Source organism: Dromiciops gliroides, chromosome 2 (genome assembly GCF_019393635.1).
Source record: "Dromiciops gliroides isolate mDroGli1 chromosome 2, mDroGli1.pri, whole genome shotgun sequence".
Classification (NCBI taxonomy): domain Eukaryota; kingdom Metazoa; phylum Chordata; class Mammalia; order Microbiotheria; family Microbiotheriidae; genus Dromiciops; species Dromiciops gliroides.
The window spans coordinates 385,178,571-385,194,346 of record NC_057862.1 but is presented as its reverse complement, the minus strand read 5'-3'; the positions used below and the strand labels follow the sequence as shown (position 1 = coordinate 385,194,346).

The following is a 15,776-nucleotide window of genomic DNA, read 5'->3' as shown; positions in this document are numbered from 1 at the left end:
TGGGCATTTGGAGGAAAAAGGCCATGAAAGGTTCTTGAAGGTGGTGGTAGCACCTGAGTTGAATCTTGAGGGATGAAGAGGATTAAGAGATGATGGAGGAGTTCCAAGGCTAATAGGATGTAGAATAATGGACTTTAAGGATTGTCTAGTTCAACCCCCTCATTTTACAGAAAAGGAAACTGAGACCCAGAGAGAAAAAAAGTGACTTGCTCATGGTCATGCAAATAGAAAATGGTATAATCAGGATTGGAACCTAGGTCCTCTTATTGCAAATACAGCACTCCCGTTAACCACACTAACATTTGAGCAGGGGAAGAATGTGATCAGAGCTATCCTGTGAGTAGATGATTTTGGCAGTGCGTGCAGAAAAGGTCCAGGAAAGGGAGACTGGAGGCTGATGTAGCAATCCAGGCAGGAGGTGATAAGGGTGGACTGGAATGGAGGCCTGAGAAAGTGAGAAGGCCAAATGCAGTAGAGAAATAGAGAATACAAGCCAACCTCTGAATGTCCCTGCAGCCCCAAGCTAAGGGGCAAGTATATAAGGTTTGGAACAGGAGAGGAAATGAGAGATTATTTATTCTACCTGAAGCTGCAGAGGTTGTGAATTGCCTAAGGTCATAAACAAAGGTTGAAATTGGAAGAGCCAAGATTCAAATTCAGGTCCTCTTGATCTAAATTCAATGTCCTTTCTTACCACTATTCTTCTGTCAGTTCTGCTCCCTTCCTTTCTTTCCCTTTCAGTGTCACATCAAGGATCTCCTTATGTCAAAGCTCTTCCCTGCTCTGGGGTCTGATATATCTGGGAGCTTGTTACTAAGGTTATCTTGGCTTGGGCAGAGAGATGCACTTGAGGGTGGGAGGAAGTGGTATGGTCATGGCCACTTTCTCTCTGGAGGGATCTGCTCCAGGAAGGGGACCTCTCCTTGGAAAAATGGGAAGGGAAGAGATACTTACCTTTTGCATCTTCCTGAGAATCACCTTCACACCATCAACAGACACCACGATGCTGACTTTCTTTTTCTTAATGTTTTTTGCTTTGAATTCACACTGGGGGGAAGAGAGATGTTCATCACTTGGAAGCAACTGGCATGGCTGGGCCATGCTAGGTATACTGGGCATCGAGCAGGATCCCCAGTCAACAACATCCCTATTGGCTGGCTTTGTCAGAGGCAGACACTCCAGATTCTAGATGAATTCATAGCCAGCCCATTACATCGGGGAAGGATCTTAGAAATAGACTGTTAGAGCTAGGAAGGAACTTAGAACAGACAAAGCTAAGAATGAGATTAGAACATAGATTGTTAGAGCTAGGAATGAACTTAGAACATAGACTATTAGAGATAGCAATAAGCTTTTAGAACATAGGCTGTTAGAGTTAGGAATGAGCTTAGAATATAGACAGTTAAGAATGAGCTTAGAACATAAACTGTTAGAACTAGGAATGAGCTTAGAACATAGACTGTTAGAGATAGCAATGAGCTTTTAGAACATAAACTGTTAAAGTTCGGGATGAGTTTGGAATATAGACTGTTAGAGTTAGGAATGAATTTAGAATATAGGCAGAGCTAAGAACATAGACTGTTAGAGCCAGGAATGCCCTTAGGACATAGACTGTTAGAGCTAGGAATGAACTTAGAACAGACAGAGCTAAGAATGAGTTTAGAACATAGGCTGTTAGAGTTAGGAATGAGCTTAGAATACAGACAGAGCTAAGAATGAGCTTAGAACATAGCTTGTTAGGGATGAGCTTAGAATTCAGAATATTATTACATAGAACAAAGAGTATTAGAACTGGAACTTGGAAATTATCTAGTCTAACCCTCTCATTTTACAAAACAGAAAACTCAGCAGCCTGTTTCTTGTTACACATAAGAAAAAAAAAGCAAGAAAGTACTACAGCTGAAACATGGAATGTATTCAAGATGCTAACTAGGCCAAATGCATAAAATTTGAAACCCTGCCAGAGTCTCTTTTTGTAACCGAGTAGGGGGAGGAGATCTGGGGAAAAACTGTCAGACAGGCAATCTCATCTGTTCCTCCAGCTCTCCTGCCATCCCACAGTTCGTCCCTTCTTACTAAGACTCAGGGGCAGAAACCTGATGTACCTGGACTTAGGGCTGCATGCCAGGGGGTCACCTTGGCTTCAGGGAGAGCAGGAATTATGTGAGTAGATTCTGGGATGATCTGCCTACTTGTCCCTTGGACAGACCCCATCTGGTATCTTGGTAGGGTGAGTGGTGGATGTAGGAATCTTTCTTATTAGAAAATAAGGAGCTGTGTGACCTTAGGCAAGTCACTTAACCCTCATTGTCCCGCAAAAAAAAAAATAAGGGCAGAGACTCTTTTTCTTTTTAGTATTTGCTTCCCCAGTGCTTAGTACAGTGCCTGGTACATAGTACTTAATAAAGTGCTTTTTCATTCATTCATTCATATGTTCATTCGTTCATTTGTCCATTTCTAGGCTATAGGACCTCACTGACTTTTTTGTTTGTTTGTTTTTGGAGGGGGGGGGCCGCAATGAGAGTTAAGTGACTTGCCTAGGGTCACATAGCTAGTAAGTGTCAAGTACCTGAGACCAGATTTGAATTCAGGTCCTCTTGAATCCAGGGCCAGTGTTTTATCCACTATGTCACCTAGGTTTCCCCTTCATTGACTCTGCACCTATGAGATCTATGAGAATTCATGTGTGTGAGTTCCTGTCAGAGTCTTTTTAGGAATATAAAAGTGTGAGAATCTGAGTATCTAAATATATGTTCATGTGTGTTTGAGTGAAAACAAGTGTGCCTGCCTGTATTTGAGTATGCATAAGTGAGAGAGTCTGCATGTGCATGCACTGATGAAAAGTGAGTGTGAAAGTGTATTTATGGTAGAATACATACATGTATGTGAATATGTGCAAGCATAATCATAGTAATAATAGCTGGTATTTAAAAAACATGTTGAAGTTTGCAAAGGACAAATATCTCATTTTATCTTCACAAACCTGGCAAGTACAGGAAATGCAATTATTCTTATTAATAATGATAGTGATAGGGGGCAGCTAGGTGGCACAATGGATAGAGCCCTGGCCCTGGATTCAGGAGGACCTGAGTTCAAATCCAGCCTCAGCCACTTGACACTTACTAGCTGTGTGACCCTGGGCAAGTCACTTAACCCTCATTGCCCTGCAAAAATAAAAATAAAAAAAAATGATGGTGATAACAACAGCTAACATTTATATAGTACTATGTGCCAGTCACTATGCTAAATACTTTACAATTATTTTCTCTTTTGTTCCTCACAACAACTCTGGGAGGTAGGTGATATTATTAGCCCTATTTTACAGATGAGGAAACTGAAGAAAACAGAAGTTAAGTGACTTCCCTGGGCTAATAAATGTCTAAGACTGAATTTGAACTCAGTTCTTCCTTACTTCATGCCCAACACTTCATCCACTCTACCACTTAGCTGCCCCTACTACTGAATATTATTCATTGATTGACATGAAAGTGTGAGACAAATTCTGCCTCCCCTTCCACAAAATTCCCTGATCCTTCCCTTCAAAATGACAGCCTGGCTAAAGAGCCACTATTCCTCAGAAAGAGCAGTTCCTACATTCTAGAAGCTAAAGGGAGGAATGGGGGGCGGGGAGCATTTTTTAAGAATGAATGGGGGCAGCTAGGTGGCGCAGTGGATAGAGTACCGGCCCTGGAGTCAGGAGTACCTGAGTTCAAATCCGGCCTCAGACACTTAACACTTACTAGCTATGTGACCCTGGGCAAGTCACTTAACCCCAATTGCCTCACTAAAAAAAAAAGAATGAATGGAGGGCAGCTAGGTAGAGCAGTGGATAAAGCACCGGCCCTGGATTCAGGAGTACCTGGGTTCAAATCCGGCCTCAGACACTTGATACTTACTAGCTGTGTGACCCTGGGCAAGTCACTTAACCCTCATTGCCCCACCAAAAAAAAAAAACCAGAAAGAAGAATGAATGGAGTCCTTGGCCATTAGTCTGGCACACTTGTCTCCAAGGGCAGAGCAAGTGCTTGGAGAAAGCTTCAGACACAATGAGAAGGAGGCTGAGGAAAGAGCCTACCTCAGTTATCCCTCCCGCCAACCCCCTCACTCCTACTTACTCAGGTCATGGTTCTAAAGGAGCCTGAAACTTGTTCTCCTTCCTCTGAGCTATCAAGGGCAGGGACAGGGAGGAGAGAAACCGCTGTTGACCATTGTTTTATTTTTAAAGAATAAATAGTATGATATAGTGACCGGAAAAAACACTCATGATCTCACAGCTAATGAGCAAACTGTTTAAAAATGCAAACTGAGTAATGACTGTTCTGTCCTGGGAAAAGCAAAGGCCTGGGAGTTAGAAGACCAGAAGGGGAAGGGGAGGGTCAAGCTCCAGCTCTATCTGTGTGACTGTCCATGGGCAGGTTGCTTCTCACAGTTAAAGGATCCTGGAATCTTGGGTGGGAAGAGACTTAACAGATCATTTCCTCCAACCTCCTCATTCTGGAGAGGAATAAAAGTTGTCCCAGGGAGGGTTTTCGGGTGACTGAGCATACTGCTTTTTCTACTATAACAACATTGGCCCTCTGGGTTTCAGTTCCTTAATCTGTAAAGTGGGCATGATAATACTTGTTCCACCTATTTCATGGGGTTATTGTGAGGAAAGTATGCTAGAAATAGGGGTTATTATAATCTTTATTCAATGTGAAGGTAGTCATTGCTACCTATTAATGGCCAATGCTCCTCATCTAAGATGAAAGGCGCTTGAAACTCAGTTCTGATTGTACGATGGAACCGTAGGGCCAGAAAGGTCCACTGACTTCATGAGGTCTATGACAACTTCCTGAGGGGCCTGGGTCCTCTGGTCTCTATCCTTTATGGGAAGATCATCAGGAAACATTTGGGGTCTGAACTGGCTCTGTTCTTGTCTCAGTTAGATATTAATGGCTCCTCTGGGAAGCAGGAAGGGGAGAGCTCATTCTTGCTATTGGCTAGAGATGAATATAGGGACCTTTCTGTGTCCTTATGGGCTCAAAGGAAACATAACTTAGATGAAATCCTTTTCTCTTTCAAAAGAAGAAGATTAAACCCTAGATAATCTCCTAGAAGACTTCCAACCCATATGAAAAGTTGTTGAGCCTAATTCAATTACACTTTATCCTGAGAATACATTCTGAGAACAGAGAAGTAATGTGGTATAATAAAATGCTAACCTAGCAGTCAGGAGGTCTGGACTTTGAATCCTGCCCAGACACTTACTAGCCATGTGACTGTGGACAAGTTTCCTCTCTAAGCCTCACCTTTTAAATCTGTAAAATGGGAAAAACAACTCTTCTGTTGCCCACCTTGTAGGAAGCTTTCAAGGCAGGTGTTTTGCAAACCTTGAAGCACTATAAGAATAGTTCTTATTTTTTGTTTGTTTTTTTTTGTTTTATTTTTGCTGGGCAATGAGGGTTAAGTGACTTGCCCAGGGTCACACAGTTAGTAAGTGTCAAGTGTCTGAGGCTGGATTTGAACTCAGGTCCTCCTGAATCCAGGGTCAGTGCTTTAGCTACTGAGCCACCTAGCTGCCCCAGAATAGTTCTTATTTTTATTGTTATTCTAGGGCATATAAGGAGAAACCAGACAGGACCATGACTAAGGGAAAGAAGTTCATAGCAGCACAGTGTGTGTTTCTAGCAAAGAGCAAGGAGCCGTTAGTTTAATCAAATCAAAGGCATAAATGTTCTTGAGATTTCAAGATGGAGAGGAGTGAGGAGTGGGAGGAGCTTTCTGTATGATCTCAAAGCCAATTTTAAAAGGATCCAAGTTGTTCTGGTTTAGAACTTAGTAATGATGATAATAACTTAATTTTTATTTAAAATTTTTCTCAAGAAAGTAGACTGTGCCTGTCAACAAATATATACATACTTTATATGTGTGTGTGCATATGTAGATGTATATACAAACACACACATTTACACACATGGATATGAGACTACACTGGGCTTAAGAGTCAGAAGGCCTAGATCCCAGTCTCAGTTCTGCCACTTCCTAGCTGTATGACTGAACAAGTCACTTGGGATTAAAAACATTCACTTGTTTACTTACCTCCTGGGCTAGTTGTAAAGATCAAATGAGATCAGAGAAGTAAAACACTATAGAAAAGCCAGCTATTATTACTATTGTTGTCATTAATCTTCTTCCATTATATCACATCTCTGGTGCTGGCATGGAGGTAACTCAAAGTTATCAAAGGATAGGCTAGCAGAGAACAGGTTTTGGCAATTCTTGCCAAACTAACTAAAATGCAGAGACCTGCTCTTTGGGAGTTGTTTTTGTCTTTCTTTGTAACCATAATGCTTAATGTGGTGCCTGACATGTAATAAGTGCTTAATAAATTATTATTATTGACTATATGACTAAATGGCATCATCACCCCAAAACTGACCACTGGGAGATGAATTCTTTTGGTCATAGCAACTCACCAAATTAATATAACAGGTCCTTCAAGGGCCCAGTGTGGGTATTCTCTTCCCAGATGCAGAACACAGATCTTTTACATCATAGCAGATAGTCTTCATGAGCTCATGTGGCTGGAAAAAAAACACTCCCTGGAGGCTAACTTTGGGGTGATGAGCCTTTTGGGGCTTAGCAAGACTGGTCCTCCTTGGATGGCAGGCACACTCTCCTTTAACAGGCCTATATAGTAAGGCTTCTCAGTTCATTATGACTAGACTAGTGGACTTGTGAATGCTTGCACTCTGTTAACATAGCTATATAGAACCCAGGGTGACCTTCACAGTTCCATGGACGATGAGGTTTCAGGAGTGTGCCATGGATGATAATTTTATATAACCATTTATATGACAACCAAATCATAATATTATTATTATTATAAAATATTGAGCTATAATTATGGCTTCCTGTAAAACCATAATAATAACGTGGTTTTTTTTGCCTTTCTTTGTGTCCCCTAGTGCTTTGTACAGGGCTCAGAGTCAGTGCTTAACAAATGCTAGTTGACTGACAGAAAGACATTCCACCATGGATTTGGACCAGTCCCAGGGGAAAGCTGTTCCTGGGATTCTCTGGCCCTAACACTCACCCGAATCCTCCTCATGGTGGCCACAATCTCCATTCGACTGTTGGGTCTGGGCACATCCAAACTCCCAATGTACTATAAAAAGGAGACAAGAAGAAAACTGGTCATTAAAAAAGGGAAGAGGAAAAAGAGTGGAAAAAAAGGGGGAAGTCACTACTCCATTGGTTTTAACTTATCTTCAGTTCTCCCACCAAAAGAAGAAAAACAGCTTTGGAACTCTCAGCAAGTGATTGGGATGAAAGAAGTTCTTTTGTATGAATTTTCATTGGAAAGATCTCCAAGTTTTCTTATGGTACTCAAGCCAATTATAGCTGACAAATCAGATGGATATTGCTCTTTCAATGAGTCAACTATTAATGTTGGCAAAAGGCTAATGCAACCATAATTTGAATAAATAGAGGTATTAAGTTCAGAGCAAGGGAAGTGATAAGTCTGCTTTGTTCTGATCTGGTCAGGAAGCATCTGGAGTTTTGTATTCAGTTCTGGGTGCTACATTATAGGAAGGACAATGAAAAGTTAAAATAGGTCTAGAAGAAGAAGACTAGGATGGGGAGGTATCTTTACAATCATAGAATCTCAAAGTTGGAAGGGACTTTAGAGGTTGTTTAGTCTGATTTCTCACCCAGAATAGGAATCTCCTTTTTAGATATCTCTAATGCCACAGGCTATGTGAAGAGTGGGAATGAGGGTAAAGAAGTTAGAGCAGGTCTTCTTAACCTTTTTTTTGTGTCATGAACCCCTTCTTAGGGTAATGTTTTTAAATAATTGAAGGAAATACTGAATTTCAGGTAGAGGTTAATGAAAATAAAGATGTAATTGTTTCTCCAACCAAGTTCATAGACCCTCTAAAATCAACCCACAGGCCCCTTGGGGGGTGGTCCATGGACTCTAAGTTAAGAACCCTTTATTTCTGGCAAAGAATTGGAAATTGAGGGGATGCCCATCAATTGGGGAATGGCTAAACAAGTTGTGGCATATAAATGTAATGGAATACTATTGTGCTATAAGAAATGATAAGCAAGTGGATTTCAGAAAAACCTGGAGAGACTTACATGAATGGATGCTGAGTGAAATGAGCAGAACCAAGAAAACACTATACACAGTATCAGCAACATTGTGTGATGATCAACTGTGATAGACTTAACTCTTCTTCACAATACAATGATCTAAGACAATGCCAAAAAACTCATGGTGGAAAATGCTCTCCACATACAGAAAAAGAACTATGGATTCTGAATACAGATTGAAGCACACTATTTTCACTTTTGTTGTTGTTTTTTTCTTGGTTGTTGTTGTTGTTGTTTATTCTTTCTTGCACTTCCCCCCTTTGATCTGATTTTTCTTTTACATTACTAATGTGGAAATATGTTTAACATGATTGTAATGTATAATCTATACCAGATTGCTTGCTGGCTTTAGGAGAGGAGAAGGAAGGGAGGGTGGGAGAAAAATTTGGAACTCAAAAAATATCTTTACGTGTAATTGGAAAAAATTTTTTAATAAAATAAAAAATAACCTTTATTTCATCCAAGATCCTTATTTTACTGGATGAAATTACCTCTAACTTCACATTCATTCATTCAACAAACATTTACTAAATAACATGATAAATGGTGCCAGGCACTATGCTAGGTGCCAAGCATACAAAGACAAAAAAGGAAACAGTATCTGCCTTCAAAGAGCTTATATTCTATTTGAGGGGAAACATTGTGTACATGGAAATGTAAATAGAAGATAGTTTTGAGGCTCAGGGAAATGCTAGCATCTGGGGGAATCGGGATAGCAAAACAGACCTCAGGTGAGAAGTGGCACTAGAGCTGAATTTTGAAAGAAAAAAGAGATTTTAAGAAAGAAAGGTAAGGAGGCAGTGCACTCAAGGCACAGAGGAGAATGTCCATAAACACATAGATATAGAGATGGAATGTCATGTATGAGGAGCAGAAGGTGGGACAGTTTGAGGGGAAGGTAACATGAGCAGTGAGGAACAGCATACAATAAGTCTGGATGGGAAGGCTGGAACCAGATTGGGAAAGACCTTAAATACCAAACAAAAAAATTTGCATTTTATTTGAAAGGCCATGATAGGAGGAGGGTTTCTATTTATTCAGAGGACATCACTAAGCACAATGGAGTAGATTTTATGGGTAGGCAGATTTTACCTCAATCTAAGATCTTCCTCATGTTGAGAGTTGTCTAACAGGTGGTCAAGAAGAACAGAGGATTTTAGCATTGGAGGGGACCTTAGAGAGGATCTAGTTCAACACCCCCTCTCCTTTATTTTAGGTGATGAGACTGAGGTCCAAAGAATGAAGTTACTTGCTTAAGGTTACACAGGTAGCAAGAGTGGCAGAATTGGGATTTGAACCCCTATCTAAAAGATGCTGTCTTCTATCCCTGAGAGTATCCAGGCAGAAGCTGGCATGCCTATCAGGGATGGCAGAGAGGAAATTCCAGCAGCTGGGAAGACACCAGACTTGTGATTGGGACTGGAACCTGGGACCAACGAGGATCAGTTGGAGGAATTAATAATGTTTAATTTAGAGAATAGAAGGAGTGGAGGTAGGGGTGGAGACATAATTGCTATCTTCAAATATATGAAGAGTTGTCCTAAAAGAGGGATTAGGTTTGTTCTGCTTAGACCCCAAAGGGACAAACTAGGGCAAATGGGTGGAAGCTACAAGTAGGCAGATTTTGTCTCAAAATAACTTCCTAATGATCAGACAAGTCCAACCGTGGAATGTATTCTCTTGAGAGGGACTGAGTTTCCCAGGGGTGTTTAAGTGGAGTCCAGAAGGCTGACCACCTGTCAGGAACCTTTGAGAGGATTTAAATTTAAACACAGATTGGACAAGATGACCTTTGAAGACCCTTCAAATGGTAAGGGTTATATTTTTCAATTAAACAGCTACTGAGGAGCACCTACAGGTGTAGAACCTGTGTTAGCTGCTCCAAAGGAGACAAAGATCATCTTAGAAACAGATTTAGAAATGGAAGAGACCTTAGAAGACATCTGGTCCAAATCTCTGCTTTTACACATGAAGAAACTGAAGGCTAGGGAGGCCAGTGTCTTGTCTATAAGTATTAGCAAGTATCAGAAGAGCGATTAGAGCCCAGGTCTCTCCTGATTCCCAGTCCAGTACTCTTTTTACTAGATCAGTTCACTTCCTCATCCCTGGGAGTATCAAATCAGAGAGATTTACCTTTCAGGGATGTCTTAGAGGAAGTTCTTGCAATAGGAAGGTTTCAAGGGGGCTAGAGATCATACCATACATTAGTTAAAGGGACTAAGGCAATATTCTTAACATTCTTTTTTTTTTGATGAGGCAATTGGGGTTAAGTGACTTGCCCAGGGTCACAAAGCTAGTAAGTGTTAAATGTCTGAAGTCGGATTTGAACTCAGGTCCTCCTGAATCCAGGACCAGTGCTCTATCCACTGCACCACCTAGCTGCCCCCTAAGGCAATATTCTTTGCTCATGGTCAAGTCGAAGAGATCAGTAACACACATGAAAAAATGAACGTACTAACTAAATAATTTAGATAAGGATATTTAGAGATGTTACAAAACAATAGGAGGTAAAGACTCCTCAGAGAATAACACTAAGGGCTATGGAAATTGAAAGAGGAGAGCTAATTCTAGGTTGCTGCAGGTATTCTTCTGGCCAAATTAATCTACTTGTGTTCTGCATATCCAATATTTTATCCCTTATCTTTCTGCCTTGCACAGGCTGTATCTCCATGTCAAGAATGCATATACCCTCATTGCTTCAGCCTCTTGGAATCATTAGACCTTTTTAAATCTCAGCCCAAGTACTACATCCTATATGAAGCCTTTTCCTGATCCTCCCCTCCAACCTTCCCAAATTACTTTCTATTTACTGTATTTTGTATATACTTATGTAGGTACATGTTATTTCCCCCAATAGAACTCCTTAAGGGCAAAGATTATTTCATTTTTTTTCTTTGTATATCCACTACCTAGCACAGTACCTGGAAAATAGCAAGTACTTAATAACTGCTTGCTAATTAATTCCTAGAAAAAAATTGGACTTGAACTGGGGTATCTTCCACAATGGGTGCGTGTATGTATAAGTGGGATTTAGAAAAGCAGGTAGTACTTCCAAAGAAGTTGACATCAAAAAGGTCTAATATAGGGGCAGCTAGGTGGCACAGTGGATAAAGCACCAGCCCTGGATTCAGGAGGACCTGAGTTCAATTCCAACCTCAGACACTTGACACTTACTAGCTGTGTGACCCTGGGCCAAGTCACTTAACCCTCATTGCCCCACCAAAAAAAAAAAGGGTCTAATATATAACAAAATATTCATAGTAGCATTTTCTGTGGTAACAAAGAACTACCAATGAAGTTGGTGGCCATCATTAGGAAATGGCTGAACAAAATATGGTCTGTGTATATAATAGAATGTTATTGTAGACTAAGAAATGAATGTGAGGATTCAAAGAAACATGGGAAGATTTGTCTGAACTGATACACAGTGAAATACCTGAAAGCAGAACAACGTATAACATGACAACAACAGTACAAATGAAAAGATCAGAAAAGAAAGTCAAATTATGAGTAACTGAGAAACCAACAATAGTCCTAAAGAAAAAATGATAATGTAACACATTTCCTTCCTCTTGAGGTGGGGATAGGGGATACTATGAAAGTAGACAACACTGTCAAACATGGACAATATGTTGATTATTTTTTGCTTGGTTGCATTTCTTTGGTGTGAGAGATAAGTTCTTGAGGGTGAGAGTGGGGGCATGTCTAGAAATGGCTATGATGTAAAAAAAAGTATGAATAAAACTTAAAGTAAATATTTTAAAATTAAAACAAAAAGAAGCAGAGAGGTGGCACCCTGGGATTGGAGGATTCTACTGACACTAAAATGTGGTATGATTTTGGACAGGTACCTTTATCTTCTCTGAACCTAAGGTGTTTTTTTTCTCTGACAAGTGAAAAAAACGGGGCAAAGTTTCTGTCTAGAGTTAACATTTTCTGAGTCTAAAAACAAAAGCCAGATGGTAAGTGGACCTATTTGGTTGATGCTGAGTTTAAGTTGGACTGTGGCAAGAGACAAGATTGGAAAGTCAGTTGGGAAGAATGGTTGTGGAAAGCCTTGAATGCCAGGGAGAAGAGACCAATTATTTTCCCAAGATCATCAATGAATTCTGCTTTTGAAATGTTAGGTTCTGAGACAACCTGTAACAGCCTCCTTGTAACCCACTCACCCCTTATCTACTATATAACAAATTTCCTTTCTAGCTAGGCCCAGGGGGAATAATGAACAACAAAAAAAGGAGTTAATATTCTTGAAGTATAGATGCTTCATTAGAGCTGAAATGAACATCAGATATCAGAATATTAGAGCTGGGTAAGGTATAAGACAATTTAGTTCAACTACATTTTCTAGATGACAAAACTGAGGTCCAGGGATGTAATAAAATCATAGAATATAGAGCTGGAAGGGACTCATCAGCTACTACAACTCCTTTGCCTAAGATCACACAGCTGAGTAACTCCTGAGGCCAAGCTCAACTTACCCAAGGTAGGTTCCTTCCCAAATTGTATACATTAAGCTGACAATTATAACCTTCTCCCCCAACCAAGAGCCATTTGGGGGGCAAACCAGTTTAATCTAAGTCAAACATAATAAGTATGACCTTTTGGAATTTTCTTCTTAGTGCTCATGCTTACTTTTGGCTGCTCAATTATTTGGGAAAACTCCACCTGCTAAGTCTGACCTATTTAAAATGAGTCAGATATCTGGCAAATATCTGATATTAGAGTCAAGCACTCAAATCTGAGCACTTAACTCCTTGTTCCGAGCAAACAAGAAAAAGGTCAGGCTGGTGGCAATGCTTAGAAGACAGAGAGCAAGTGAGCTCTCCAAAGGTGTTCAGAGACAGCCCCTCTGGACAGTTCCCAGGAGGACCCTGAAAAAAAGGGACATACTTGAAGGGAAATTCTTAGGGTTCCAAGGCCACTTCTGTCTGGCTAGCAAATGCAGTCCACATCTCCTCACAAAGTATACCCATCATTCAAGCTCTAGCTCTTCTTTGAAGCCTCCTAATTACTCCCTTTAGCTTTCCCTGGTTGGCATCTATTAGAGTTGGAAGGGCCTTGAAACATAGAATGTTAGGAGACAGACTTTTTACAGATGAAAAGAACCTTCAAGTTCATGTAGTCCAAATCCCTCACTTTACAGAAGTGACAACTCTGGCTCAAAGAGGTTACACAGCAAGTTAATGGCTGTACCCAGACTAAATTATAGGTCTTCAAACTCCTAGTACAGTGAGACTCACAAAGCACTTTCATTACAATGACTCTGAGATAAGCAGTATAGCTATTATTATCCCCATTTTACAGATGAAGATATTGAGGTTCAGAGAAGTTTAGTGACTTGTGCATGATCACAGAGTTGATATGAGAGTCTGGGTCCTCTAATTCCCAAAAGGGTGCTTTTTCTTTTATACTATATGCCTCTCTCTCTCTATAACTGTTACAGCTCACAGTGATCTGAGGTGTTCTACAGATTAAAGAGTTCTCCATGGCCTTTAACATGCCTTCCAACTCTAAATCCTATTAACAACCTATCCTTCTGCTTCTCTTTTTCTGGACCTCAGTTTCCTCATCAGTAAGATAAGGGTACTGAACCTCTAAAGTTCCATTGACCTCTCATGTTCTAGCTTATATAATTACACTTGTCTCTTCTTTTTCTCATTTGTTAGTCATAAGCACCTTCACTAGGCAGAAGTAATTCAGTATGTCAAGGAGCTGTGATTTTATCGATATGAAAGTCTTTCCATCAAGAGATTCAACCTTTCTATAACTAAGTGGATAAGTCTTAAAGGGTTTTCTGATATTCAGAAAAGTTGTGACCTATTTACAGTCACATAGCTAGTAAATGTCAGTGACAGATTTTGAACCAAAAGCTTTCTGATTCCAAAACCCAATTGCACCACGATAACCCTCTAGAAGATAAAAGAAGCAAAATCCCAAGCCAGGTTTGCTAGGGAAAGGTTGGAACAATTCCTTGACATTATCTGTTGACTTCATTTATCCATATTGGATTTTGTCTCCTGGCCCATTAAAAACATACATAGACCCATATCCCAAATCCTCCCTTATTGAGAATGTCCAAAGACGTGACATTCATTTAGGATTATCTGCAGTATGGCAGTGACCATGCCAACTGGCCTTAATTGACACCATGTCCCAGAACAGAGGACAGGAAAGACAAGCTGGGCAGAGCTGGCTGGTGACAGGTGGACTGGAGAAGAGGAAGAGTACCAGTCAGGGTCTAGTGCAAAAGAGGACATGTTGCTATGGAGTAGCTGAGAGGAAATAGGAGAGATAATTCAACAATTTTAGAGCTTCAAGGGACATTAGAATACAGTGTCAGAACTGGAAAGGGCTTTGGAAATAATCCTAGGGGTTCAATTTCCCACTCAATCTAGGAAACAGAAAGCAAGAAAGAATGTGAAATGATACCCATGGTGGTAGTTGGGGAACAAAAAATAAATATGTATGGGAGTACTGGTGGTAAAGGAACAGACCCAGGAAACCAGGGTAGTGGCAGGGAATGTTCCCTGCGGACCTGGAACCAAATACCATTGTCTCTGTGCCTCAGTTTTCTTATCTGTAAAATAAAGGTTTGGACAAGATGACGTGAAAGGTCCTTTCTAGCTCTAACATTTCCATGTCCTAACGTCTCTTCCCACCGTGGACATTGAGTGTCTGAGCCTCTGCCGCCTTTGACATTGAGTTCTATGATCTGTCTAGCTTTGCTATTCAAGGCACGCCCCAACGCCTTACCTTGGCCTGGAATTGGATCCCGTGCTGAAAGGCTTCTTCGCTGTGCAGTGGAAGCCGTGAATCACAACCCTCGTCTACCAGGTTGTATCTGTTCTTCACGGGCATGGCCGTTTCAAGTCCCGGGGTCCCGAGGTGCCCACCCCCTGCTCCCGAGGGACGGATATGGTGGCGCTCCCAGCGGCCGAGCTGTGGCCCTTTCGTCTACAGCCCGATCTCCGTCGTCTCCCGCGTCCTCACACGTCTCCAGTCTCCTCTGCCCCACCGGCTGCCCAGAGCATCCCCAGCTACCGGATCGAGCACCGGCCTGCCTGATCCCAGCCCCAGTCTCCTCGTCCCGAGGGATCGGGGAGATGGGGCTTTGCAAGGATGTGGAGGCCTTTAACTGGGCTCACCACCCGGAGGGGTAAGGTTCGTCTGCTCCCGCCTCCCGCCTCCCGCCTCCTCAGCCCGCTGGGTTTGAATGAGATCCTCAGCCCCCTATCCCGCCCCCCCCCCCAGCCGCCTAGCTGGGCCCTCCCCGCGCAGCCGCTGCCTCATTGGCCCAAAGTTGCCTCACGTGGGACCCGGAGGCTGAGGCTACCGCCTCCTTCTGTCGTTAATGTGTGGGGCTGAGCACCTGCTAGCCTCTAGCTTTGCAGCAATCCCCCTCCTCTCCCTCGCCCCCAACTGTCCCCACCGCCCCCCACCAGCAGGTCCGCCACAGCCTGGTAGAGAGGCCTGATTCCTGGCTCTTGTATTGGGCTGCGCTCCTAGGTTAGAGCTAAGAGCAGGGAGAAGAGCTTCGGAGAACCGGGAGGTCCAAGACAAAGACTATTAACAAGGGAGGCAGATTTCTGCTCAGTGTAATGAACATTTTCTAACAATGAAAGCATCTCCCA

The 15,776-nt window shown here is 41.7% G+C and overlaps 1 protein-coding gene across 5 annotated transcripts in view; it reads right to left on the bottom strand.

Annotated features, from left to right (window-relative positions):
* LOC122743030 (carboxyl-terminal PDZ ligand of neuronal nitric oxide synthase protein-like) overlaps positions 1 to 15,030 on the bottom strand; it is a 43,717-nt gene extending 28,687 nt beyond the window's left edge. For 3 of the 5 annotated variants that reach the window (XM_043987693.1, XM_043987690.1, XM_043987691.1), the window contains exons 1-3: positions 14,899 to 15,030; positions 7,079 to 7,150; positions 955 to 1,047 (exon numbers count right to left, since the gene is read on the bottom strand). In XM_043987693.1, the coding sequence (XP_043843628.1) occupies positions 955 to 1,047; positions 7,079 to 7,150; positions 14,899 to 15,003 (270 nt within the window). In that variant the 5' untranslated portion in view covers positions 15,004 to 15,030. Of the gene's footprint in view, positions 1 to 954; positions 1,048 to 2,569; positions 2,672 to 7,078; positions 7,151 to 14,898 lie in introns of those variants that run through there. The other 2 variants (XM_043987692.1, XM_043987694.1) reach the window with 2 other exon arrangements.
* Between the last annotated feature and the right edge of the window lie 746 nt (positions 15,031 to 15,776).